General features: G+C 37.6%; 1 protein-coding gene across 2 annotated transcripts in view; it reads right to left on the reverse strand.

Annotated features, from left to right (window-relative positions):
• ITPR2 (inositol 1,4,5-trisphosphate receptor type 2) overlaps positions 1-27,731 on the reverse strand; it is a 508,158-nt gene that overhangs the window by 246,372 nt on the left and 234,055 nt on the right. For both annotated transcript variants that reach the window (XM_043561419.1, XM_043561418.1), the window contains exons 31-34: positions 26,855-27,106; positions 23,082-23,207; positions 9,479-9,607; positions 7,907-8,027 (exon numbers count right to left, since the gene is read on the reverse strand). In XM_043561419.1, coding sequence (XP_043417354.1) covers positions 7,907-8,027; positions 9,479-9,607; positions 23,082-23,207; positions 26,855-27,106 — 628 coding nt within the window. The remainder of the gene's footprint in view (positions 1-7,906; positions 8,028-9,478; positions 9,608-23,081; positions 23,208-26,854; positions 27,107-27,731) is intronic.

Raw genomic sequence — 27,731 nt, forward strand, 5'->3', positions numbered from 1 at the left:
CCCCAAATCATTTGAAGATTATGAAACACATGGAACAAAATTCTTTTTTAAGTGAAATAATATGGAAGCAATTTTTGGATGCTTTTTCTCAAAGTACTTCTAACATGTGCTATTGTGTTTTATGTAAAAGAGTAAACTGAGGAACAGGCACTGACCAAGCGCATTTAAAACTGTACATGGCCTTAGGGCGCCTGGGTGGCTCAGTCGGCTGAGTGTCCAACTTCAGCTCAGGTCATGATCTCATGGTTTGTGGGTTTGAGTCCCGTGTCAAGCTCTGTGCTGACAGCTCAGAGCCTGGAGCCTGCTTTGGATTCCATATCCCCCCCTCTCTCTCTGCTTCTCCCCCGGTCAAGCTCTGTCTCTCTCAAGACTAAAATAAACATTTAAAAACATAAAAAACAAAAACAAAAAAAACTTTCCCTGGCCTTAATGGCCCTATCATTTCTCAAATCTCAGTGCATTTATGGTGTGCATTTATTCCAGAGATCTCCATCCATACTTGCTCCTAAACCAGCCTTAACTTACCTCACTGAGGAGAGAATGATAGAGATATTTATATCTTATTCCAGGTAGCCCTCTGCCCCCTGCCTATGACATTACCTGGGAATTTGCATTTATTACCATTTAAGACCCTGTATCTTCCTATCAATTTCAAATTCCACATAACTTGGGAAAAAGTGTAGCAATGGAGGTAACTACCAGTAATTTCTGCAGATACAAATCATTCAAAAGCACCTCAGCTTTTAAAAGATTAGGAAGTTTATTCAGATAAACCTAATATGATATACATGGTACATTCACAACTGATCACAGCTTCAACTTAAATGCTTATGAAGTTCTATCAGAAAAACCGAACATGACATAAGGAACGCACAACTGATCAAGGCCTCAACACATTTGATAGTAACTGATAAAACTGTAGCATATTTCTGGAGTATTCATGAAGGAAAGAGAGACAAACAAATGATAGGAAGCACTCTTTTTTCTATAAGGACTTCCTCCAAACCCTTACTAACTTAACTCACAATCTCCTTACATTCTTTTTAAGTTATTTGAAAGCTGTATGCATTCGTTTCATGTACAGCTTAAATTACCATTTTGATCTACATTTTGTGTCTTAAAGGCATAAAACAAATAATGCTTGTTGAAACTGATTTGACAGTGGGGCATCACAAATGCCTGGTAGCACGTGTCAGCATTGAAGATCCTGGCTCTGTCCTCATGTACCTGTGTGACCTTGGGCAAGCTGCCTCACCTTGCTGAACTCACATCCCCATCATGAGATGGGGTAAGAATTATGTCCACATCATAAGGTTTACCACACCATCCAACACTCAATAAATACTGCTCTCAGCAGCGTAAGCACTAATGAAGGAAGTGCTCTTGTCTTTTACTACTTTTTGTATCTAATGTACAAATAATGAAGAGAACTAAGAATTTTTGGTAATAAATGAATTGAGTTTATGTACTTGAGAGCACATTACAAATTGCAAAGTGTTATGTAAATGTAACTACACAGAAAGTTCTTGAGCTATGGTGGTCTGACTTACCAATTTTTCAACTTTACGATAGTGCAAAAGCGGGACACATTCAGTAGAAAAATCGTACTTCGAATTTTGAATTTGGATCTTTTCCCTTTTCCCAGGCTAGTGATATGCAGTAAAATCCTCTCTCACAATGCTAGGCAGGTGGCAGTGAGCCACAGCTCCCAGCCAGCCACGTGATCATGAGGGCCCTGCACCCATGCAACCATTCTGTTTTTCAATTTCAGGATAATATTCAATAAATACATGAGATATTTGGCACTTTATTAAAGAATAAGAGCTTTGTGTTGGATGATTTCCCAACTGTAGGCTAATGTAAGTGTTCTGCACACATTTAAGGCAGCCTAGGCTAAGTTTTGATGTTTGGTAGGTTAGGTTGTATTAAGTGTATTTTTGATTTATGATATTTTCAAGTTAGGAGGTGTTTATAGGATGTAACCCCATCATAAGTCAAGGAAGATCTGTAATACATATTTGCATTACAGGAGTGTGTTTACCAACTTATAAATGCACTGGACATTTGCTTTATAAAAACAGTGTTCTCTTGACTTTTTCTTAAATATGTATCCTCTTTGTTCTCTCCAATATTACAAATTCTTACATATATGAATTGTGTTAAATTGTAGCACCTCTTTGCATTCTTAAAGGGTTGGTGAAGCACAAAAATGATTTTGCACCTGAGTTGTAAAATTTCAGGTAAATCCCTACTCAGCAAGCCAAACTGCCAAGTTCTAGTTTATTTTTTAGGGCTTCCTAAGATAGGACTTCTGGGGGAACACAGTATGGCATACAGTTCATACTCAGAGAAACCTGGATTTTAAACCCAACTCAACTACTTATTAGTTGGACAAGTTATTTAACCTTTCTAAGCCTAAATTTCACTATCTGCAAAATTCCTAGCCCGTGAATTACTGTCAGTCAACAAACACTCATTAACCTGATCATCCAGACGCTTTCAGGACCTACCAGTCAGTGAATAAGGCAAAGTCCCTGCTTTCATAGTTTACATTCTAATGAGAGAAGCAGACAACAAGAAGGAAAAATAAATAAACAAACAAGATGCTTTCAAACAGTGTTAAGTTCTAAGAGGAAAATAAAATAATAGACTAGGATAAGGAGCAGGAAGAAGGTGGGACACTGTCTATGGAATGTTCTGGAACATTTCACCGAGAACTTACATTCTGAGCATATGAGAATCGGGCCGAGGTGGGGGGATGCCGAGGGAGAGGATCCAGACGGAAGAAATGGCGTGTGAAAATGCCCTGAGATGAGAACAAACCTGGTGTAGATTAGAAACAGAAGAAAAGCCAGTGTGGGTGGACCAGCAGAATTGGGCGAGGAGTGAAGGAAAGGTAGAAAAAGAAGACAAGGCTCAGACGATAAAGGGCTTTCTAAGCCACGGTAAGGAATACAAGTTTCAAGTGCAGTGGAGAGTAGGTGAGTGATAACGACTTGACGTACATTTTAAGATTGTTCTAACCGCTGTGCAGGGAATGGATGGTGGTGAGACAGGGGGTGAGGGATTCATGAAGGTGAATTTGGACAAGAGTGTCACACAAGGAAAAGAAAAAAGATATATTTTGGAAATGGAGCCAATAGAGCCTGAACAACATAGAAAAATCAAATGTGACCCTTAAGGTTTTAAAAGAGTACCAACTGTAAAATAGTTATCCTTTATATTAGGACAAAAATCTGCCTCTTGTAGCTGACACAAGTTAGTTATAACCCTGTCCCTGTAAAAGAAGTTCCTTATCACCTTCAAATGTCAAAAGATTCTTATGTTCACCCTCAGATTTCTCTTCTTTGTCTAAATAGTTCAAATGTTTGCAATCACCATTCAAGTAAGTTGGGTTTAGATCACTTTACTACTGTGGAGGCTCACTTCTGAACACCTTCCATTTTGAGTATGTTTTTCTATGAACAGCATCCATGCCCAAGCAAAAAGAGATGTGGTCTCACTATCACAAAGCAGACTTTGCTTTCTACCTTCTTAATCCCAGACAATAGTTTTTTATCAGTTTTTGTGGTCGGCACTTCATAATAATTGTCCCTCAAAGTCTAAGAGGGGAAATAAGGTTATGACTTAGGATGAGCTAAACTATGATCAAATAAAGACCATAAGAAAAGTGTGAGTGGTCAAAGGGGGATAAGCTCAGCTCTAGATATGGGAGTTAAGAATGGCTTTTATGGAGAAATTAGAACAAAACATTTTGAATAATGGGAAAGATGCTGACAAGTGGCAATGGTGGAAACTGGAGAGAAAAAGAAAAAGAACCAGACAGAAATACAGAAAGTAAGTTAGAGCGTGAGCAAGGCTAGGGCCTAATAATTGAGTCTGCTGTCACATGAGTTGTGTGGGAACCAGCGGGCAAGGCAGTCAGAAAGGTAAGGTAGGGCTGTGCTCTAGAGACCATGAATGTTACAGTAAGAAATCTGTGCTCACAGGTACCTGCGTGGGAAGTGTCCGACTCTTAGTTTCAGCTCAGGTCATGATCTCACGGTTCATGAGATTGAGCCCCGAGTTGGGCTCAGTGCTGACTGCATGGAACCTGCTTGAGATTCTCTTTCTCCCTCTCACTCTGCCCCTCCTCCCTCAAAATAAACTTTTTTAAAAAAGGAAAGAAATCTGTTCTCAGTTTGTTAGACAAAGGGATGGTGCTGAAGGCTGGGGACTTTGTTGTTACTGTTTATAAACCAAAAGAGAGAATTTCACTTCAAGAAGATTACTCTGGTAGCAGATTTATTTAAGTAAAGAAAGACAGGTGAGAACATTGCATTGCTACAGTGGTCCAGAAAGGAAGTCAAGGCTTTAATGGAAAGGAATGGAGGAGAGCTACAGATGCAGAGGGACAATAGAGATAAAGTTTTCAGAGCTTCATAACTGCTCGAGTGGAAAGGAAAAATGAGGAAGAGAAAGAAAACATGCCTTCTCACAAAGATAAAACTGAGATTTTACACCAAAGCATCACCCTTCCAAACCTACCTTGATTACAGACTTAGGTATAATTAATTTTTAGACTCTTTATCACCCATGTCTTTATAGCATACAAAAAGTCACTAAAATATTCTGCTAAATCATAAGGTTCAAGCCAGTAGAGGATTGATAGAAAATGAAATCTTATAACTTAGAAAAAAAAAGAGATCTTTAGACTAATATGGTGCTGGTGACTATTTTAAATCTCCAACACTGGGCCATCCTGTTATGCAAGAACTGGTTTGACTGCACAAGAAATACCACTGATGTCAGAACTCAGATGGAAAGCATGGCGTGGGGTCTCACGGTTCAAAGTTCTTCATCTCAATTTTCTTTAAGTTTATTTATTTATTTTGAGAGAGATAGAGAGAGAGGGAGAGAGAGAGCAGGAGAGGGGCAGAGACAAAGGGAGGGACAGAGAATCCCAAGCAGGCTCCATGCTGTCTGCACAGAGCCCAACTTGGGGCTCAGTCTGAGGAACCGGGAGATCATGACCTGAGCCAAAGCCAAGAGTTGGATGCTCAACCTACTGAGCCACCCAGGCGTCCCTCTTCATCTCAATTTTTAACTGTATGAACAGCACACTTTCCACATTCTGTGTAGGGCCAACTGGTATTTTTCCTCCATTGCATTTGCTAAATACTGAGGGAGGAAGAGGAGGAGGACAAGATGGATGAGAAGAAAAAGGAGGTGGAAGAGGAGGAGGACAGAGAGAGAAAGAAGGAAGAAGAAGGCAGGCTGCCTTAAAATGTAAAATATAGAAACATACTTGGCAGCTAAGACAATGTATTCCTATGTAAAAAAAAAAAAATAGCATCATCTTATTGCTTTGCTTTTCCTTTGGATTTTATCTTTTAATGACTAGAATATTTCCCAGACGATTTCATCCAAATAAAAATGCTTTTGGTAATGGTTCATTATAGCTTAAAAGTATATTATTAAAAACTAAGAAGTTATACTAAAGCATGAACAACAGAACCAGATACATCTATAATTTCACCACTCAGAGATCATCAGTGTTAATATTTTACTTATATCCTTCTGGACATTTTGTTACGTGTGTCTTTTTAAAGTAAGAATTCTCTTTTGTGTCCTTCTTTATATTATGGCCTCGTCCCTCATTTCTTCCTTTCTGTTCTTAAAGGATTCATTCCTAGAATCTGTAGGAGGAGCAGAGCAAAGTTAAGTGTCTGCACTAGGCAAGAAGGGCACACAGACCTGACGTGATCCAGAGCTTCTGAGTCAAAAGGAAGCAGAGGTGCCTGTGTGGGAGGCTGCCAGGGGTGGAGAATCAGAACTTGGAGGGGTGAGGAGCGTGCCAATGCTCAGGGACAGCCTGGCACAGGGTATCAAAGGTGATGAGCGTATGCATGCGAAGGAGTGACCAGCACAGAGTCAGGGACCACGCTGGTGGAAAGAAGGTCCCTCGGCAGCTCGAGGTACACTGTGGGCACCCACAGGAAGTAAAGAGGGTCCCTTCATAGAAGGGCATCAGAGGCCAGGCTGCCAGGGGACACACCATTGTGGGGTCTGGCCTCGCATGTGGTACCTAAGCGCAAGTAGGCTGTGAGGAGGAACGATGTGTGTGGAGGAGGGTTCCTGAGTGTTGAAGCATTACGCTTATCAGTTATGTGAGGAGAGCCAGCATCCCTAGAAAAGGAAGTTTTAAATCCAATAATAGTAAAGCTCTCTATTTATCATACATTTTCATAGCCCTCAATATAGCATTATATATTATATATAGTATATAGAATTATATAGTATACTATTCTCTCATGTTTCTTGTTAATAACTTTTCTCTTAAGTATTTAATATTTTTATTGTTAGTGTGAATAATGCATTTTACACAGTGTAGTCTGTTTCGTTTTGGTATATAGAAAATCTATCAAGTTTACTACTTATTTATAATAAATAACTGAGATGAACTCTATTAGTTCCTTAGTTCTAAAATTTTAAAATTGATCCTCTTAGGTTATCTTAGTTTATTTATTCAAATTAAAATTGAGCAGTCATTAAATCTTGTTAATATACAGTCACTTAGGTCAATTTGCGGATAGAGGAGAGACAAAATTTAGATGGTCATTAATTAGTAAATCATTTATTTGTTTATCAAATACTTACTGAGCATACACTATAACTAACCCTAGTCAAGTTACCTAATCTAGATAGTTGTGTTTTTCCCAAGTGTAAAATGTAAATAAACAAAGAACCTATCTAGGCATTAAATGAGACAATGCAAGTAAATTGCTTAGCAATGCACAAGGTGACTGCTCAAGAAATGTCAGCGGTGATGACATACACTGTAAGTTACCCTTCCCAATGCCTGCAGAACCACCAGTAGTTGAGACAGTGCTCAAGCTCATCTGATTTTTAAGTCCAGTATTTCTCTTAACAGAAAGAAAGAAAGAAAGAAAGAAAGAAAGAAAGAAAGAAAGAAAGAAAGAAAGAAAGAAAGAAAGAAAGAAAAAGAAAGAAAGAAAGAAAGAAAGAAAGAAAGAAAGAAAGAAAGAGGAAGGAAGGAAGGAAGGAAGGAAGGAAGGAAGGAAGGAAAGAAGGAAGGAAGGAGGGAGGAAGAGAAAGAGAAACAGAAAGAGAAAGAGAGAGAGAGAGAGAGAGAGAGAGAAAGAAAGAAAGAAAGAAAGAAAGAAAGAAAGAAAGAAAGAGGAGGGAGGAGGGAGGAAGGAAGGGAGGGAGGGAGGGAGGGAGGGAAGGAAGGAAGGAAGGAAGGAAGGAAGGAAGGAAGGAAGAAGGAGGGAGGGAGGAAGAGGAAGAAAGAAAGAAAGAAAGAAAGAAAGAAAGAAAGAAAGAAAGAAAGAAAGAGAGAGAGAAAATAGGAATTTATGAGAAACTCTCTCTAAAATCTACTAACCTTCCCTTAGCTGTAATCCTCTCACCTTCCATTTCATTTGTAATTTCTGAAGGCTTCTATATACAACAGAACCTTAGTAAATACTGATGGATTTCAAACAATGTTGGAAAACCAAAACCCTTAAAAGGTCCCACTGCTCTATGAAGGTATTCAGATGTCAGGCTACTTAACAGAGGAAACAATTCTATAATGAGATGTGAGGTAACAAACTAAACTCCTTTCTGTAAAATCTTCTGGAGCTATGTTAGTGTCATATACAATATTAAATTTAAGTTTAGAAATACAAGAATTAAAAATAAATAAATACATTTTAAATTTTGGAAAAAAAGAAATAGAATAATTATATTCCCCTCCCCAAAAGTATGCAACATTCAGACCTGTTTGCTGCTCATTGCTCTTTCCCATACCTGCTTTCTTATTAAATTGCAAACTGGAAAGCTGCTTGTATTGCCTACTAGCCAAAAGCCCAATTTCTTTAACAAAATGTAAAAATAAGTAAGGCCTGACATTCTGACTTACCCACTTCAGCCAAAGTTCTGATACAAGACTCCACAGATGATTTCTGTGCTGGATTTGGCCAGGTGCAATTGTAAATCCTGAAGGCAGATTGAAGCAGCTGAATAAAAACTGGCTGATGTGTCTGAAAATGGAAAGTATGCAAATAGACCATTAAACCATTAATGCTCCTGACATAGCATTTATGCATTATCAAAAATGTTCATCAAAATAAACTATGATCAGGTCTTTTTGAGTGTCAGTGCCATTCACAGAATATCTCATTCAACAAATATTTATTATATACCCAGCTCGTGACAGGCACCATGCCAGACTCTATAGAAAACCAATTATTTGCATTTTAACTATATTCTTAATCAGAAAGAAATTGGCATTTCTTGAAGCCAATGACATGAATTTAAGTATTTACTTTAATAATCTCTGGTTTATTTCCAAGTATAAATAGAGGAGGTGTTTTGGGTTTGCTTGTTTGACTGATTGTATACTTTGGTTTCATATGACATGAAAGTACAGGAGATAATAATTTTGACCTACAAAAACAATTTCATATGGTTCTAATAGTTTCAAAGTTTCCCCTAAAGAAAGTATAATTGAAATGGAATTAAAAAAAATTTTTTTTAATGTTGATTTATTTTTGAAAGAGAGACAGAGTGTGAGTGGGGGAGGAGCAGAGAGAGAAGGAGACACAGAATCTGAAGCAGGCTCCAGGCTCTGATCTGTCAGCACAGAGCCCGACATGGGGCTCAAATTCACAAACCGTGAGATCATGACCTGAGTGGAAGTCGGACGCTTAACCGACTTAGCAACCCACCACTCCTGAAATGGTATTTTTATAAAAGTAATACACAATCAATGTAGCATATTTGGGAACCACAGAAATGAAAATCACCAATAATCCTACCATGTAGAGATAATCAATATCAAGATTTTGAAGATATTTACTCCCTGAGTTTTTCTGTGTATACATGCACCCATATTCTTAACACACTCAGATTTGGATGATCCTATATTGCAATTCTGGGGCCTGTTTCACTTCATATTACTTCATAATCATTTCCCTTAGTCATAAATATTTCTTTTAAAACATGATTTTCAATTGCTATGTAATAAGCCACCCTACAGACACACCATAATTTATTTAGCTATTCCTCTATTCATGGACATTTAAGGTTGATATCAATTTTTAAGTACTATAAATGCTTGAATGAAAATCTTAGTATATAAATTCCTGCTAATTCTTTCAGGATAAATTACTAAAGTGAAATTATTGAGTCAGAATGCCTATTCATTTAAAGAACTGTTCATTGCACTATTTGGCACACGGCCAATATACTGAAATGAATATTCCTATTATGCTTAGAGGGAGAAGGAATAATTCAATTTGAAGATAGAAGATGGGGCCTTTTTATTTAAAATAAAGTTTGGTAAACTCAGGGGCATAATAATAAAAAATATGAGAGAAAAATAACCTTCAGAAGTGTGAGAAATGACTTCCTGGTTAGATTAAACTTTTTTCTTACTCAAACGAGGGAAGTAAATCATGCGACAGAACGCTTTTGTATTTGTTTACGTTACCTGGAGGCTGGTACTGTTGTCTGAAAATGGGGAATTAAAGAAGCCGCTCACGATGTTCATTATTGACTCGGTAACACACTTCTCCAAGAAGATGTCTGCGTGTTTCCTGTCTGTGGTTGTGTTGCAAACCTGGAGAGAAAAATAGAACAACTCAATACGTCCTATCACATCTTTGAATGCTAACTCAATAATGAGACCTTGTAGAAATTGCTCTGAAATTGTTGTTTATAACATTTCTTGTGCTTTTGAAAGTTGTTTTAAACAGACACATTTCTACCTAAAATCTATTAAAATTTTATCATTCTACTGTAGCTGTTCCTTTAAGTTTGGTTGTCATTTCATCCTTGGACCAGAGTTCTTTCATAGACCCCAGCCCCTTCCTCCTGCTCTGCTCCTACACACTCTTGCACACCAACCTTCTCCCTCTGTCCCCAAGCTTGGCTTTGCTGGAAGACACCCTTGTACACAATGTGAGCGAATCAAAGAGGAAACAGTCATTATAAGAAAGGGGTGAATGTGATTAATGGTGGTTTATATCTCTACATATTTTCACCTATAATACCTGGCCCAAATTGGAGATGCCAAGAGAAAATATTTGGCAAGGAAAATAGAAAGCTAAAAAAAGATAAAACTCTTTCCAACACTTTTGACCTTTTCATCCATAGATTAACTGGGAAGCATGGAAGTGTGCCTTTGTATGCTTCCTTCTTCATGTAAGCTAAGCAAGAAGAGATAATACACGTGCTAAGGATATATCAAAAAAGAACATAGGCCTGGTTCCTGCCCTGCTCTATGTGATTAAATGAGGCAGAAATTGGTCATTTGTAACACAAACTACAAATTTCCAAGTATGTCAGGGGAGACAAATTGCAAAAGCGAAGATACATGATTAAAAACAAATGAAAAAAAGCTGGGTAACAAAAATAAACTTGAAGATAAAAAGAAGTAGGGGAGGGTGGCTGATGGGTATTGAGGATGGCACCTGTTGGGATGAGCACTGGGTGTTGTATGGAAACCAATGTGACAATAAATTTCATATTAAAAAAAGAAGAAGAAAAAAGTGGGAGGGGGAAAGCATAGGGTGTGAGAACCTGAGGCAGAGTAACAGCATTTAAATACTCACACAGTGATGGTGGGGAAATATGGTGGCCAGATGTTCCAGATGTTCTTACACAATCCAAATTTCTACATCATTTTTTTCTTTTCAGTAAGGTGATTAATCAAAAGAACAAGGAAGTATAATCTAATTTGATATTGCTTTAAAACCTTTCACACAAATAAGTTCACGAAAGAGAAAAATTCCTTTCTGAAACGTGTGTCCCAGTGTTTTGGTTTGAAAAATAACAGTATTTGCCGAGTGGAGGTAAAAGAAAGAGCACAGGGATTGTTTTCCTTCTAGGTCATTTCCCATCAGGGCACTTCATTTTTCCCTCATCTATTAAGTGTCAACTACCTGACAGGGTTGCATTAGAATTAATTCACAGTTATTGCAGAGAACAGTGCAATTAAAGGAAATAAATTATGTTAAATTATGTAATCTTTTGGTTAGTGTTCCAGCATATAACATAATGCCTGACATAAACAACATGGTCAGTAAATATTTGGGAAATGAATGAATCAATTAATTTTAAAAATGAAAGAATAAGAAAGAATAAAAAGACTCTTACACTATTTAAGGTTAACGTTGGGTTAGGCTATACTTGTGGAACATCAAGACTAAAATCGAATGTGGTCCCAGAACTAATATAAAATTAGTTTTCCCATGATGGACATGAAGTAGGATTTATTTCATTTAGTTTCTTCCCAGCACTGGCTTTTATACTGAAATTTTCTGATTTGTAAGATAAAAATATATTAAAGTTGAAGAAGTAGCTGACCACTTCTATTATCACCAGCCCAAATAACCTTCTTCCAAATCCAGTGACATTTCACACAATAGTGTGGGGCTCTCCAGAGCTATTATAGTATCACATTGAATTGCCTGCAACTAGACATTTGCTAAAGAGCCTCTCAGAAATTTGCTTTAGTCAGTGGATTAGTAAAAGTAATCTATTTCTATGCAAAGACTTTCCTCAAAATCCTGGGTAATGAAAAGTCTGGGTTTACAGAACTATCTGAATCTATTCCTCAATGCATTTGAACCAGAAATTCAAATAAATTTTCAAGATATTTCTTCTGCCCCATATGAATGATAAAATTTTTGTACCTCTAGAACCTTGCATCCTACATTATAATATCAGGATAGTGAAGAGATGTAAGAAGCCACTTTTCTTATGAAAATTCTTTAAAACTTTCCAGGAAAAAAAAGAACCCAAAATATAACAGTATTTCTCTGTCCTTTTACCTCTTTCTACTGCCTCATTCTAATTGGAGGAAAGATTGGAAATGATTCAAAAACTGATATCACATTAAATTAACTTTTGTGTGTAATTCATGTATTTTCAAAGTTTCAATCTATTTGCACAGATTATTCACATACCATTATTTCCTATAAGGCACATCCCACGTCATTCTTGAAACACTTTAAAAGGTTATATTTATTCCATCATTTTAATGCACCATCATGCCTTAATCCATTTGGGGAATAAATTGAGGTATATATAACCAAAAATACAAATCATTTTCTTATTTTCTTGGTTATTTCCTTCTTGCTGGTCTTTTGTGTGATTTCCCTAAAAATGTTTTGCAACCATAAAGAATTGTGCAAAATTATTATTTTTACTTCCAGATTTTTGGGGTACATTCCACCAAAAGAAGAATCACCAGATGAGGATATATAGATCGTTTTGTACTGTTCGTGAGCTGATCCTCTAAATTAATAAATTTACAATGCTATCAACAACCTTTTTGTTCCCCCATTAGTACCAACCAGCTCTTGTGTTAGGCTCCAGTTGGTTTCAACTGATACGGGGCACCAGCAGGAGAACAGAGTGGAAGAGAAGGAAGTCAGGTGCCTGCCAGGCCTCTGCCTCCAGCCCCAGCTCCTCCTCACAAAGGCTTTAGCAATGTCTGCATCTCTGGGGACAGCTCCTATTGAGCCCTTCTGCAGTGCCTCCAGTAACAATGGCACTGCCCTTGCCCCTCCAGGCCTGGGTGCAAACAGCTTTGCATTGTTCCCAATTCCTGGGTGCTACCCTGGGCCTTCTCAGTCCTTTACACACTGCCCGCATCTCCTGGAGTATGCCATCTGGTTCCTGCTGAAACTGACTGTTCTACCAGTAAATTATCATTATTTTGCCCATTTAATGACACCTAAAAGTTATTTTGTGTTTCTGACATTGCTAATGAGGCCTGGCACTTCCCATGTGATCATTTCATGCCTATTTTGTCATGTACAGATGATCCAAATCCTCTAACCACTTTAAATAAGACCTGGATAATGACTGATACAGTATATATCATTTTAACATATTTTTCATAGTAAGCCGTTTTTGATTGTCATTTCACATATATTCTCACATTCTGATTTTTTATTTAGAATGTTCATTCCATTACATTTCGTTGTTTCAAATAATTCTTAGCAATCAGAATTCTGAGCATTTTTATTTAGATTATTTCTATTTATTTAATATAAAGAAGGAAAAACTCCCTTCCACAAAAGAAAAGGATATGCTATACATTTTGCTCTAGTTTTTTACTAGGCTTTCTCCATCCCTGTACACATTTTGACTCCCATTAACTCTTCACACTATCTAGCAGTTTGCTGTTGTAGTGACCTGACTTATGGATTGTGATCAATTTTTCCCATTTTGATATCTAACTGTCCTCCAAAAACTTACTGAATAGCAATTTGTTGTCTCATTCTTAGGTTGCTTGAGGTTTGTCTTATAGCACGTCACTAATCACTATTTAAATATCTCTGGTATATTCCATGTGTCATTATTTTTTAAATATTTGTAAAATAAAATATTAAAACAATCCCAAACTCCATCTATTATTATTTTCAAGTTATTTGTTTAAATTATTAAACTATTATTATTTAAATGGAAGCTAAAGATTGGATTAGGAGTTAGAACAGTGAACCAAACAAAATAAAGTCCCTAATCTAGAAGAGCCTTTCTTCTAACCAGGAAAGACACACAACAGACAAACTAATAAATACATAATATAAGTGGAAAATAGAGCAGATAGAAGACTCTAGAGAAAAATAAAGAAGGTCAGGCTGTACAGGGAGGAGTACAAGCTCCTTTTTCATGCTGCAGGATGAATGGGCACAATTGAGGATTACTATTTTATATAACTTGCTTGGGGAACCTCTCTGGATAAGGTGACATTTTAATAAAAAACTGAAGGGAGGGAGGAAACAGGCCTGGAGGTTTCTGGGGGAAAGAGCAAGTGAAAATCTGTCTTCACCAGTAGAATATAAGTCCCTTCACACCAGAAACTAGTCTAACTTGCTCACCACTGCACATGCAGACCCTCAGCACATGGTAGGTATAAAATCATTTGCTGAAAAACAAATATTAAACAATATTTCTAGACATAATTATGTCTAACATTTCTCCCCTTGCATATAGAATGTCCCTTCTCCCTTTGGCTCTGAAAGTGACTGCTACTCTTCCAAAGATGACAGATGGGGTTAAATACATTATTATATGCTAGAGTAGCACTGTCCATTAGGACTTTCTGCAATGATGGATCTGTTTCTGCGATGTCCCATGCACATGCTTATTGAGCACTTGAAAGGTGGCTCTTGCTACTGAGGAACGGGATTTTCTATTTGATTTAATTTTACCCAATTAAAATTTAATTTTAGATGTGGCAAGTTGCTACCCTGTAGGACAGAGCAACTCTAGTGTCAGTAACATAATTGTGATCACAGACACTAAGGAATACAAGTCCTAAGGATTGTTTTTGTATTCCTCATTCACAGTAAACATGTTCCTTTGCATAGCTGAGGTCATGGCACATTTTTATTTGCATTTGCATTCCTTCACTCATGAGGCCAAAACCTCCAAACATTTGCTTTTTACACATCCTTTTTAGGTGAGGCATCGTTTCGTACACTCAGTTGGCTTTCTCAGAATTCTAAATTCATCTTTTAAAAACATAATATTTTTCTTAATATCAGTATGTATTGATTGTAGGAACCCTGAAAAAAATACAGAAAAGCACAAAATGGAAAGAAAAAATTATCCATAATACAAAAATCTAGATAAAACCATGATTAGCCTCTTATAATCCTCTCTTATAATCCTTGTGCTCTACCATGTACATTTTACATAACTGAAATTATTCTAGATAACCAGTTTTGTATTCTTTTTATACTCATCATTGAACCATTAGCACCTTTCCACGTTATTAAAAATCCTCGAAAAATAATCTCAATGACTCCATAACATCAATCTTATAGATATATCATAATTTATTGAACTATTTCTCTATTATTAAAATTTGAAACTATTTCCGACTATCTATTATTATAAAAGCATGTTGAACTTCTTTGACCATAAATCTTTGATATCATTTCTAATTATTTCCCAAGGACAGATTCTTGGAAGGTAAATTATTTGACACATTAAAAAGGTATGAAGGTTTCTTTTAATGTATTACCAAAATGCTTTTCAGAAAGACGACATAAATTTACATTCTCATCAGCAAAGTATGTGAACCAACATTTAACATTATCTCTTTACTTTTATCTTTTTGCCCTTACAACTTTGATAGTTAGAGACTGGATCTTATTTTTCTTTGTTTTTTTTAAAAAATTATTAGCAGTTGACTATTTTTTTCAGGGGTTCACTTGTATTTCCTCCTCTATAAATCACGAATGCCTGGGTCTTGACCATTTCATTATCAGATTTTGAGTGCTTTTCTTACCTATACATAAAAGTTCTTTATGTAAAGATCACTTAGGCCTTTTTAAAAATATTTAGTAACTTTTTCTATTTTTATTTTTTTTTATTTATGCATGTGATGTATTTATGTCCTTAAATTTGAAACTTTCAAATAGCGAAAAGTCTATTATTTTCCTTAGCTCTTCTCATTCACTGCTTTTATGCTTAAAAAGAACTTTCTCATCTAAAGACAGATAAATATCCACCTATATTTCCATCCATTTTTATTGTTCCACATTATCTCTAAAATCGTAATCTAATTGCAATTTGTGCCATTGTATGATTTAGGTTAGGAGCGGAGTTCATTTCACCCCACATCGCCAGTGTCCTCAAATGTCATTCTGATTTAGTTCAAATCAATGATTTTTGTTGAGTGCCTATTCCATGCCAAGAATGTTCTATGTACCTGAGGTCTATCGGTGAATTAAATATATAAGAATCACTACCTTAATGTAGCTCCTATTATTACTTTAATAATCTAGCGGTAAGCAAACTATAGCCTAAGGGGCAAATTTAGCCATATCCATTCATTTACATATTGTCTGTGGCTCCTTTCCCTTTAGTAATTGCTATAGCTATTGTGATAATGGGCTCAAAAGCTGAAATATTAACTACCTTGCCATTTACAGAAAAAGTTTGCTCATCCCTGAAAGTAACTAATCACTTCCCTACTCTTGGGTAACAATTTCTTTATTACATATCAATATCTTACATATGTAAAATCTGTTTATGCCTATTTATTTCATTCCATTGATACATTGATTTAATTCTATGCTAAGACTACACTTATTTTGTTTTCTAATTCATCTCTTTAATATTTTTCACCTCAGTGGACATCTATTTATTTATTCCACAAATACATACTATCTACTATGTGTGAGAACATGTTCTAGGTCAGGTGTGCAGCAATGAACCAAACAAAACCCCTTCCCATTGTTTGTTTCAGTTGGAAAAAAATACAAATGCATATAAAAATGTCATATGGAGATAAGTTCTATGAAGAAAACTGGAGCAAGTGAAGGGGGGAGAAGAGGGAAGAAGCTGCTATACAGAAGGTAGTAAGTGAAGGGCTCTTGGAAGACTTTAAGTAGGAACATGAAAGAGGTCTTGAAGATACCTGGAAGACCAGTGCATCCCAGGCAGACAGAAAGGTGTGTTTGGCATATTTGAGGAGCAGCAAGATGGCCAGTAGATGGAACAGAGAGCTAGGCGAAATTAAGTGGACACAGGGGAAACAGGGGAATAGCCAAATCATGTAGACATTTTACGTTCAGAGGAATCTAAGCAGAGGAGTGACCTGAGCCAACATTCTTCTTCTTCTCCTTTTTAGTCATTATGGCTGTTGTACAGAGAATAGATGAAGAAAGAGGGCAAGCATGAAAGCATGGAAACAGGTGATGAGGTTACTGCAATAATCCAGACAAGAGTTAATCTTGGAGAAAGGTGGTAGTGAAGAACTGTTCAGAAGTAGTCATGTTTTGAATATTTTAGAGTTTGGAGAATTTGCTCAAGGAATGGATTTAGAGTATAAGAAAACAAAACTTACAGATAACACCAAGATTTTTTGCTTGAATGCCTAGAATGAATCATGGAATTGCCATTTAATGAGATGCAAAAGACTTGAGAAGGAATTAACTTTTAGTGGGACATAGGGGTAAATGAGGTTAGGGCCAAGAGGAGATGTCATACGGGCAGTTGGAGACTAGACATCAGGAGAAGGTATTAAATCAGTCTGGTATTAAAGACAGGAGAATGATGAGATCAGCAAGCAAGTGATTGTAAATAGAAGGGAGTAAGTCCAAAGTTTGAGTCTGGCACATTCCAATATTTAGAAGCTGGAAAGATTCGGAGGAAAGAGAAAAAAAAACTTAAGAAAGTTGTGCCTGGATGGCTCAGTCAATTAAGCATCCGACTTCAGCTCAGGTCTCAATCTCACGGTTTGTGAGTTCGAGCCCAGCATCAGGCTCTGTGCTGATAGCTCGGAGCCTGGAGCCTGCGTCAGATTCTGTGTCTCCCTCTCTCTGTTCCCCACCCTCCGTTTCACTCTCTCTCTCTCTCTCTCTCTCTCTCTCTCTCTCTCTCTCTCAAAAATAAATAACACTAAAAAAATTAAAAAGTACTTTGAGCCAAATGCTCTCTCAAAAATAAATAAAAACTTGGGGCGCCTGGGTGGCGCAGTCGGTTAAGCGTCCGACTTCAGCCAGGTCACGATCTCGCGGTCCGTGAGATCGAGCCCCGCGTCGGGCTCTGGGCTAATGGCTCGGAGCCTGGAGCCTGTTTCCAATTCTGTGTCTCCCTCTCTCTCTGCCCCTCCCCCGTTCATGCTCTGTCTCTCTCTGTCCCAAAAATAAATAAACGTTGAAAAAAAAATTTTTTTTCAATAAATAAATAAAAACTTAAAAAAAATTTTTTTTAAACTTGAGAAAGAGTGGGCAATAAAGAGGGAGGCTAAGAGAATGGAAATGATATCTTGAAGGTCAAGTGAAGAAGTATGTCAGGAAGGAATTTATCAGCTATGATAAATGCTGTTAATGATCTGAAGAGCAGAAAGTAGAATGCAGCACAGGGACCAAGCAACCATCAATCAACAATAGCCAAACAAGTATTCATTCCATGTGGACACACCACCAATATAACTTGGCCTGAAAGTTGAGGAGAAAAATAGAATCACAACTGAAGGAAAAGTGCCGCACAAAGGATAAGGTTTATAGAGTCTTTCTACTCTTCACTTCCCTGCAATACTAGCTAATAAGGCCAGACAAAAGGAACCCTTTAAAATAAGACTTGTCAATGGCTCCTTCAACTTAAGAAAGTAAAAAAAAAAACAAAAACAAAAAACAAAAAAACTCTAGAATCAAATCATCAAGCAAAGAAAACTTACTCAATTCTGTCAAATTAGAGAATTTGCAAAGTGTGGTTCAAAGCGCATATAAATTCCGCCTTTACTCCTACTTCCGACCTATTCAGTAAGCTAAGTAACGGGCAGGAATGGCTCACTATTTGAAAATAAAATACTCCAATTTGTCCTGTTAAGCAGTGACTGATGGGACAATGACATGACACTACATTAGATGCACCTCTAAGTTATTTCTTGGTCTAATTTCATTCTGCCAATATGTCACTTAGAGTACCATTGGTCATTACAAAAATCTTGAAATTAATAGCAAAATTGGAAACTTCTTCAGAAGAAAAAACTACACTCTGAAGCTAACATTGACCATAGTCCACTCCTCTTAAGGTGCTTTCTAATAATGACTCAAATCCCCTGACTCTGCAAAGGAAAGTACTTCTGCCCTACGAATGCCAATTTTAGCCCACTGGAACATAGACCAAAGTGAGCTGCTACTACATGCTGTGAAAGACAGTGGAACAGCTTTTCATGAGTCTAACGCCTTTGCTGCCTGCCTAAATATGGTGTCTTTACATAACACGGATGCTGTCAGGAAATCAGAATGGAATTAAGTATGTGAAACATAGCACCAGTTTATTAAAAATGGTCTTTCAAAAAGATTTTCTTATATGGGTCTTAGCAAGATAAAAGACAAGGGGGTGAAAACAGGAATATGAAGGATATTAATAAAGAGTCTTTAGGGGTGCCTGGGTGGCTCAGTTGGTTGAGCATCCAACTCTTGATTTCAGCTCAGGCCATGATCCCAGGGTCAAAGAATCGAGCCCCATGTCAGGCTCCATGCTCTCTCCGCCCCCTTCCCATCGCCCCTGCTCACGCTCTTAAATAAATAAATAAATAAATAAATAAATAAATATTTTTTAAAAAAATAAGACTCTTGGGGTGCCTGGGTGGCGCAGTCGGTTAAGTGTCCGACTTCAGCCAGGTCACGATCTTGCGGTCCGTGAGTTCGAGCCCCGCGTCAGGCTCTGGGCTGATGGCTCAGAGCCTGGAGCCTGTTTCCGATTCTGTGTCTCCCTCTCTCTCTTCCCTTCCCCCGTTCATGCTCTGTCTCTCTCTGTCCCAAAAATAAATAAACGTTGAAAAAAAAAATAAGACTCTTTAGAGAGATTTACCCAAGAGCAAACAAAAAGAACCTGGTACAAATGACTCCAGAGAAACATGAAAAGAAAGGTGGAAGGTGGTATGAATGCCTCTCCATATTAATATTTCATTTCATTTGCCTTTTAAATAAGATTGTTCTCCAAACTTCTACTAAAATAGTCATCTGCCTTGTGCTGGCCGGACCTTGCCTGAAACACTGGGTTCCAGTCCAAATGTCATACTTTTAAAACACTGACAAATTAGAGAGAACCCAAAAGTGTATCTAAAAGAGTAAGGAGCCCAGAAACCGTACCAGAAGAGGCACCACTGAAAGACATGAGCTGTCATAACAAATCTGAGGAGCTGTTAGGGAAAAAGCACTGGATTAGGCCACAGCAGACTTCCCAGCTCTTGCTCCTAGCGAGGCAAGTCACCCCATGCTAGCAAATTAATCTTATTGGCTTTAACAATTAAAGTTATGCAATAATGAAACCAGTTGGCTCAAAAAAAAAAAAATCATGAGATCATTGTTACTGGAAATACACAGGCAGGTGCTGAAGACTGTGAACTATACGACTGCCAGTCTCTTCCAACTTTAAGATCCTATGATTCTTTAGGCCCAAGTTGCCACATACTTTCCCTCCAGATTCCCTCCACCATTTCTCACTGATGCGAATCAGCTGCTCTAGGACTTCATCACTTTATGGGAACATCTGAATTTAGCCCATCTCTATGTCAAGCCAGTATTGTGCATGTCCTGCTTCACGGGCATGGTTTCTGGCTCTCGCCTGCACTGCATGGTCTTCCTTTTGGTCATCCTCAACATTACTATTTGGTATAGGTATTGAGGAAGATTGTTGCAATTGCTTTAAAGGCTACATATAACCTTATAACAATCTCAGTGATGTTGCCATAATTTGGATGGAATAGATGATGTTACCAACACTCTTAGTAAGTGCCACACATGTGCTAAGAGCCTTATATACATTATCACATTGAATCCTCCTGGTAACCCTATGAGGAATGTGTTATTGTATTCATTTTACAAATATGGAAACTCAGAGTCAGAGGAGTAAGTACTTTGCTCAAGGGAACTGAGCTGGGAAGAGGCAGAATCTGGACTTGAACTTTGGTCTGCCTAATGCCTCTAAAGTACCTACTCTTACACTACTATATTCTACTGCAATGGTTCCCAAAGTATGGCCCCTGGACCAGCAGCTTCAGCATCACCTGGGAACTTGTTAAAAATGAAAAGACTCACATCTACTGAATCAGAAACTCTGGGGTAGAGCTCAGTAATCTGTGCTTTTTAAATTTTTTTTTTTTCAACGTTTATTTTATTTTTGGGACAGAGAGAGACAGAGCATGAACGGGGGAGGGGCAGAGAGAGAGGGAGACACAGAATCAGAAACAGGCTCCAGGCTCTGAGCCATCAGCCCAGAGCCCGACGCGGGGCTCGAACTCGCGGACCGCGAGATCGTGACCTGGCTGAAGTCGGACGCTTAACCGACTGCGCCACCCAGGCGCCCCAGTAATCTGTGCTTTAACAAACTCTCCAGGTAATTCTGATGCTCACCGAAGCTTAAGAACTACTGATCTACTCAACTAGAAATTTGCCTAGAAGGCCACATTCTCCTTATTTTAACAAATTTTTGTGTTTGAATTTGAGTATGAGGTGGCTCCTTAATTTTTCTTCAAGAGGAGAAAGAGCCCAGTTATGGAAAAGTCAGGTTTCCTGTCCCTTTCCTGAAATAGGAAGGGTGAGTCTTTGTCGTTCTTGGTGAGGGGATAAGACAGCTGCTGTTTTAAAATATAAATAAGAGGAAAACAAGAAGGTAAAAAAAAAAAAAAAAACAATGCTTTTTGCAATATAGATAAGCTGTTGTGGTTAGACAGAATGAGTGAATCAACTAAAAAGATCTCAAAACTCCCCTCAAGGCTTTATAACAAATAACATTAATTGTCTACTTACTCAAAATAGTTAAAATAAAAATCTTTCCTAGCAGGCACATGCTTTGAAAACACACAAACAAAAAAAGAATATATAGGTCTTAGCCTTACGAACACATCAATGAAAAGGGTGTTTCCAAGGTGGCATAACCAGTGGCAGTTACCATCAGCTTTCTATGGTTTAAAAAATAAAAATCCTTTTAGCTTTGCAGTTCATGCCACCTAGAATGTGACCTTGGTCTTTTCAAGCTTATCTTTAGTCCGTGGCACTGTGCAACTCTGCAAATCAGTCTATAATCTCTTTAATATCTTCCTGCACGCGCAGTTTTAAAGCTCAGTCATCGGCATATAAACCATCCTTTACTTCAAGGTCTCTAGAGATACTTGCAGCCGATCAGACACAAGGGCTTTCTCTAGGACACAGGGGTAAATATGAGTGGTACGAAAGTCCTGTGTAAAACAAGATGATTTCTCCACAGGTGCTGGTTTACCTGACAAAGGTAATGAGTGGCTTTTCATTCTATAGAAATGAAGTCAAATCGGAACTGCCTTACTCCACATGTGCTTGAACATAGTAGAGTCGGCTCATCCCACACCACGTCCAAGGTAAAACAAGCACCCTTCACCTGCAAACTCTGACTAAATAAAAGAGTTCCTGGACTGGAATAATAATGATTTATTTTATTTTCCAAGATTACTCTCAGATGTCTGAGTCTGTCTCGATGTTTTATCATACCCCCTTTGTCTTCTCTCCTTCCAGAAAGGGTTGTATGGAGGCAGTTAGCTAGTGGATAACAGTCGGCATCCATTCTTATAAGACAGTGGAAATATGGACCTCACTAATCCCTCTCCTCTAAATATATCTAAATGAGGCATAAAGCACTCAGGAATGCAGAGAGCCAAAGCACTGGGCCAGTCCACCATAAGTCATCATAGTTCGAGGGATTATCTATATACTATCTTCTATTAGTGCAACTCTTTGAACATTATATCCCATAACTTCAAAGGAAAACTAGAGAAGATCAAAAAATACTAACATAATAGAACCTGTATGTTTTGACAATTCAACATGCCAAAATGCGGGGGAGGGCCTAAGATAAACTAAATGAAATTAAGTGCTGTCTATAAAGAAGATTCCTTCCTTCCTTTCTTCAGTTGTGCATTCATTTACTCAGTTTTACTCAAAACCATATGCTGGACAATATCTAGAAAATGTCAACCAGCTCCACATGTCCTCTCCAATCCCCACCAAAAGTCAAATGAGAGGAAATGGACTCAGTAAAAAGCAAGAGATATTTTGACTGACAAGTGAAAATACCAGATGATTCAATTACTGGAGCACTCTCCCAAAGAAAATTCTGAATAGGCAACACTGAGCAATGCTAAGCCCTGGGTAGTCTGGTCAAGTACCTGTCTGTCTGAAAGCATGGGTCAAGGTTTCCCAAGATCTCTTCCGTCTATGGTTCATAATTGCACCCATGTTAAGAGGTTGAATACAAATTGACCTCTGCCAATATCTTCCTAACCACTGTAAAAATGCCACTAAAATTCCATTTCATAACAAAATGATATAGTCAGTTTTAAAAGTAAAAACGAACTCTTTGTTGCTACACACACTATACTGGGTATTTTGTGCATATGAACTCATTAAATGTCACAATCTTGTGAAATGCAATCACAACTTTTTTAATGTAATGGATTACATCCAAAGTTGGCGAGTTTAATTCCAAGTTTTCATCCAGATCTTTGATACCACCTTGTCAAAATATATACCAACAGCCGAACTAAACATGCAGTACTACTTAATGATGGAAGTGTAACTCACCCTTGCCATATCCACCAAGAAGTTCTCAAATAACTTCCAAATGTGGTTACTTGTGTAGATTTCTTTCATTTCCACTTCTGTGTCCACATAACAGTGATTAACGAAATTCACATAAGCAATCTTAACCTGTGCAAGTTTCAAATACAAAAGAAAGTTTGTTTTTTTGATTGTTCATTTTCAAATGCCAATTACGACAAGTTAAGTGAAATCTATCTGAGTGACTATCATGGATTATAGCATGTTTTGTTTCTACCTAGAAAGCATTCTCATTTCCCTTCTTTTACTAAACCACTCCAGCCCCTGGCCCAGGGTAAACACATGACCTAGGAGCCTGTTCCCCTGGGCCCGGTGATTGGTGTGCAAAAGTACACTTAACTTAAACCAAGTCTATTGTACCTGAGACACTGAGAGTCAAATGTGACCCCTTTCCCTGTCTTCTTTCCTCTCCCTCCCCATTTCTCTTTCTCTGTCTTTCTCTCCATCTCTGTCATTCCCCCTCCCCTCCATCTCTCTCTCTCTCTCTCTCTCTCTCTCTCTCTCTCTCTCTCTCTCAGTCTTATTACTAAAGTAGAACAAGGTAAACCTGAATTCCAAGCAGCCATCTTCTCCAGACATGTGGAGGTCAAACAAGCTCAGGAGAACGATGCAAAACCACAAAGGAAAAGGGACCAAGAGATGGAAGAATTCTGACATTGTTTGAATATCTTGACCCACCAGAAGAACTATCCTTCAAATTTCCAAATACAAGAGCCAATAAAATTCCCTTTTTTTTATTTAAACCATTTAAGATAGGTCTCTATATTTTGAAATGAAGAGGGTTCTAATATAATGTTTAAATGTATTCATTAAATAATATGTTATTGCCATTCAGAAATATTTAAATTACTATTTCTGAGAAGAAACAGGCTCACAGCTTACAAAAAATTACATTATTTTAAGATGTAGTAAAATTATTTTCCATACTTAACAAAATGCCTCAAAAAGGACTGAATCTCACCAACATACAGTGCTTCTAAAGTGTGTAGGGCAGTAGTTTTTCTTTTCTTTTCTTTCTTTCTTTTTGATGAAAATGTGATGTGTGCTATAAACCTCCCTCAAAAATGCATATAAAATACAAAATCATATAAACAATTTCAAGGATTCATTGAATCCAACTTAGAACCATAAGGAATACAGAGCCAGCTTTCATGCCTTCAGCGCTTATCTCTACTTGACTCTGGTCAAAAACAAACCTTCAGTGACAGGGTGCCTGTGTCAAGAACTGATTATAGGAAAGGAGACATCAGAACCATTCAGTGCATTATCATAATCATCTTGACAGCAGCTTATATTTATCCACGGTTTGCTGCATGCCAAACACCTTCAGCATTTTGTAAGTAATATCTTACTTAATTTAATCCTCCAACAATCCTCTCAGATATATACTATCCTTGTTTCACTTAAAAGTTGTGGAAATTGGGGCACCTAGCTGGCTCAGTCAGAAGAGCATGCAACTCTTGATCTCAGGTCATGAATTCAAGCCCCATGCTGGGTGCAGAGATTACTTACATTAGTAAAATAAACAAAACAAAATAAAATAAAGTTGTGGAAATTGAAGATCAGAAAGGTTAAGTAACCTGTTGGAATCAGTCACACAGCTAGAAGTAACGGATCCAGGATTCTGACTCATTCTTTCATTCATTCATTCACTCAAAACACATATTTTTTAAATGTTATTTATTTACTTTGAGAGAGAAAATTATCTGGGGAGGGGCAGAGAGAAAGGAAATCTCAGGCAGGCTCTGTACTGTCAGCACTGAGCCCTTCACAAGACTCCATCTCACAAACCGTGAGATCATGACCTGAGCCAAAATCAAGAGTTGGACACTCAACCAACTGAGCCACACAGGTGCCCCTCACAACATATTTATTAAGTATAGACTTAGGTTCAGACAATATAATGGTAAATAGAAACAACCTAGTTGCTATTTTCATCAAACTTATAATCTTGAGAAAGGATGTGAAGGCTATAGACATGTGTTAACAAAATCCAAAGGCCAAATTTCAAATTGTAGACTCGTATAGACTCTATCTACTATGGGAGGCCAGGGAAGTATTCCTTAAAGAAGTAATGCTTGAATCAAGAAGGCTGAAGAGGAGCAAGGTAGGTGAATATAAGAGGTCAGAGTGGTGTGGTCAGAAAGAACTGCATGTGGAAAGAAGCACAGTCAGCATCAGGCCTCAAATAAAGACAGAAGCCATGAATTTAAGCACTACACTATGCTTCCTTTCTTTGCCATCTTCTTTCAAACTAATCAAAGCATGAAGTACCTTTCATATGAAGTGTCAACAATTCCACAAAATTTCACAAAAATATATATATTTTTTTTTCAAAAATATATTTTTAAGTTCATCACTACATAGCACTAGTTGGAAGTAGGGAAGTTAATCTAACACATTCTTAAGTCACTCTGACTTAAAATGTTTGGATTTACTAAAGGAGACAGGGATGCTATTTCGAAGGGACACATGCACCCCAATGTTTAGAGCAGCACTATCAACAATGGCCAAAGTATGGAAAGAGACCAAGTGCCCATTGATGGATGAATGGATAACGAAGGAGTGGTATGTATATATACAATGGAGTATTACTTGGCAATCAAACAGAATGAAATCTTGCCATTTGCAACTATGTGGATGGAACTAGAGGGTATTATGCTAAGTGAAATTAGTCAGAGAAAGACAAATATAGTATGACTTCACTCATATGAGGACTTTAAGATACAGAACAGATGAACACAAGGGAAGAGAAGCAAAAATAATATAAAAACAGGGAGGGGGACAAAACATAAGAGACTCTTAAATATGAAGAACAGAGGGTTACTGGAGGGGTTGTCGGAGGGGGATGGGCTAAATGGGTAAGGGGCATTAAGGAATCTACTCCTGAAATCATTGATGCATTATATGCTTACTAACTGGGATGTAAATTTAAAAAATAAATTAAAAATAAAAAGTAAAACTGATTGGAAGGACGGGAGGGAAGAATTGAAAAAGGAAGGGAAAAAGGTGGATGGGACGAGCAGGGCACTGTTATTCTTCTTCATAAACTTTTTGCTACAACCTGATTCTTAAAAAAAAATGTTTGCACTTATATCATATTTAATGCATCACACATTAATGAACTTTGCAGCAATACAACAGTAGAAAAAAAAGAAATTATTGCAATATACATTCCTGGAAGCCTCATTAATCCTGTTGGCAGACAACCAGTTTTTAACAAGTTTTTTTCCCTATTATCAGCCAAAGAAGGACAGAGAGCAAAAAACAGATGTGTGAATAAAGCAAAATGCATGTCCATATTTCCATGAATGCATTTATTCCATAAAGCAAGGTAAACCTACAGAGTCTAATAGATGATACTGCTGCACCATCCTGGCCTCTCCTATTGATGACCGTGAATTATTTATGGAGCATTTATTACATTCTCAAGAACATACCACAGGTTACAAGTAAATCTGTTTTACCATATTGACATACTTAGAATTTAAGAGACTCTTATAGTAGCTCCTAGTAAACCAACAGTCTCTACTTTGAAAAATGTATCATCTTTCATAGCTTCTTGTGGAACTAAAAAAGTAAACTTTTTATGCCCTTTAAAATTTTTCTAATTACATAGCTGAGTACAATTTCTTGACTAAATACGTTATCTCGTTATAAATAGTATGGGGACTTCGGCACTTATGGACTTTATATTAATAACAATTCCATGGCTGCTAAGCTTTTGCCAGGCTTACCTCAGGGATGCAGTCATCATGGGTCACCACCCTTACTATGTCGTCCAAGGGCAGAAGGGAATTGCACTTGATTTCAGTGTAGACATTTTTCCCCTCTGTACATGCTGCCAGCAACTCCACCAGCGTGATGTGGTAAGCTAAGGGGCCACTCTCATCCCCTCGGTCTCTCTCTGAACACATCATATGGAGAAGGATGGGAAATGAGGCTCTATCATTGTAAAATATCAGCACATCTTCACCCCCATTTATCAACTGAAACGATAATGAGAGAATCTACATAGCAGTCCAAATCGAATGTTCATCTGTGCAGTTATTTCTAAAGGCTTGGTCTATCTGGAAATACATGCATCTCTTTGTAAAAACACAAATAATGTTGCAAAAGCATAACTATACCAAGACAGAGTAGTAAAAAGATTCTGGTCATGCGCCAAGTGATTATCTATGAATACTATCAAAACCAGCCAGGGAGATATGGGGAGGATGGATAGGGACAAGAATTAAATGACATGGATGATAGTTAATCATTCACCAGTGAGTTACCCCCTGAAATTGAACCTGCAAAATATTTGAATAAACTTACTTTCCTCTACTTCAAATAGAAGATGCCGTTGCCAAAGACATGAGAAATCTCATAAGTCTAATCTTACTAAAACAGAATAAAATATCTCCACTCCCTTCAATAGTGACAGAATAAAAAGGCAAGTATCTTGGGGCACCTGGGTGGCTCAATTTGTTAAGCGTCTGACTTCGGCTCAGGTCATGATCTCACAGTTCGTGGGTTAGAGCCCCGCATCAGACTCTGCACTGACAGCTCAGAGCCTGAAGCCTGCTTCTGATTCTGTGTCTCCCTCTCTCTCTGCCCCTCCCCCACTCGCAC

The sequence above is a fragment of the Prionailurus bengalensis genome, chromosome B4 (genome assembly GCF_016509475.1).
Source record: "Prionailurus bengalensis isolate Pbe53 chromosome B4, Fcat_Pben_1.1_paternal_pri, whole genome shotgun sequence".
NCBI lineage: Eukaryota > Metazoa > Chordata > Mammalia > Carnivora > Felidae > Prionailurus > Prionailurus bengalensis.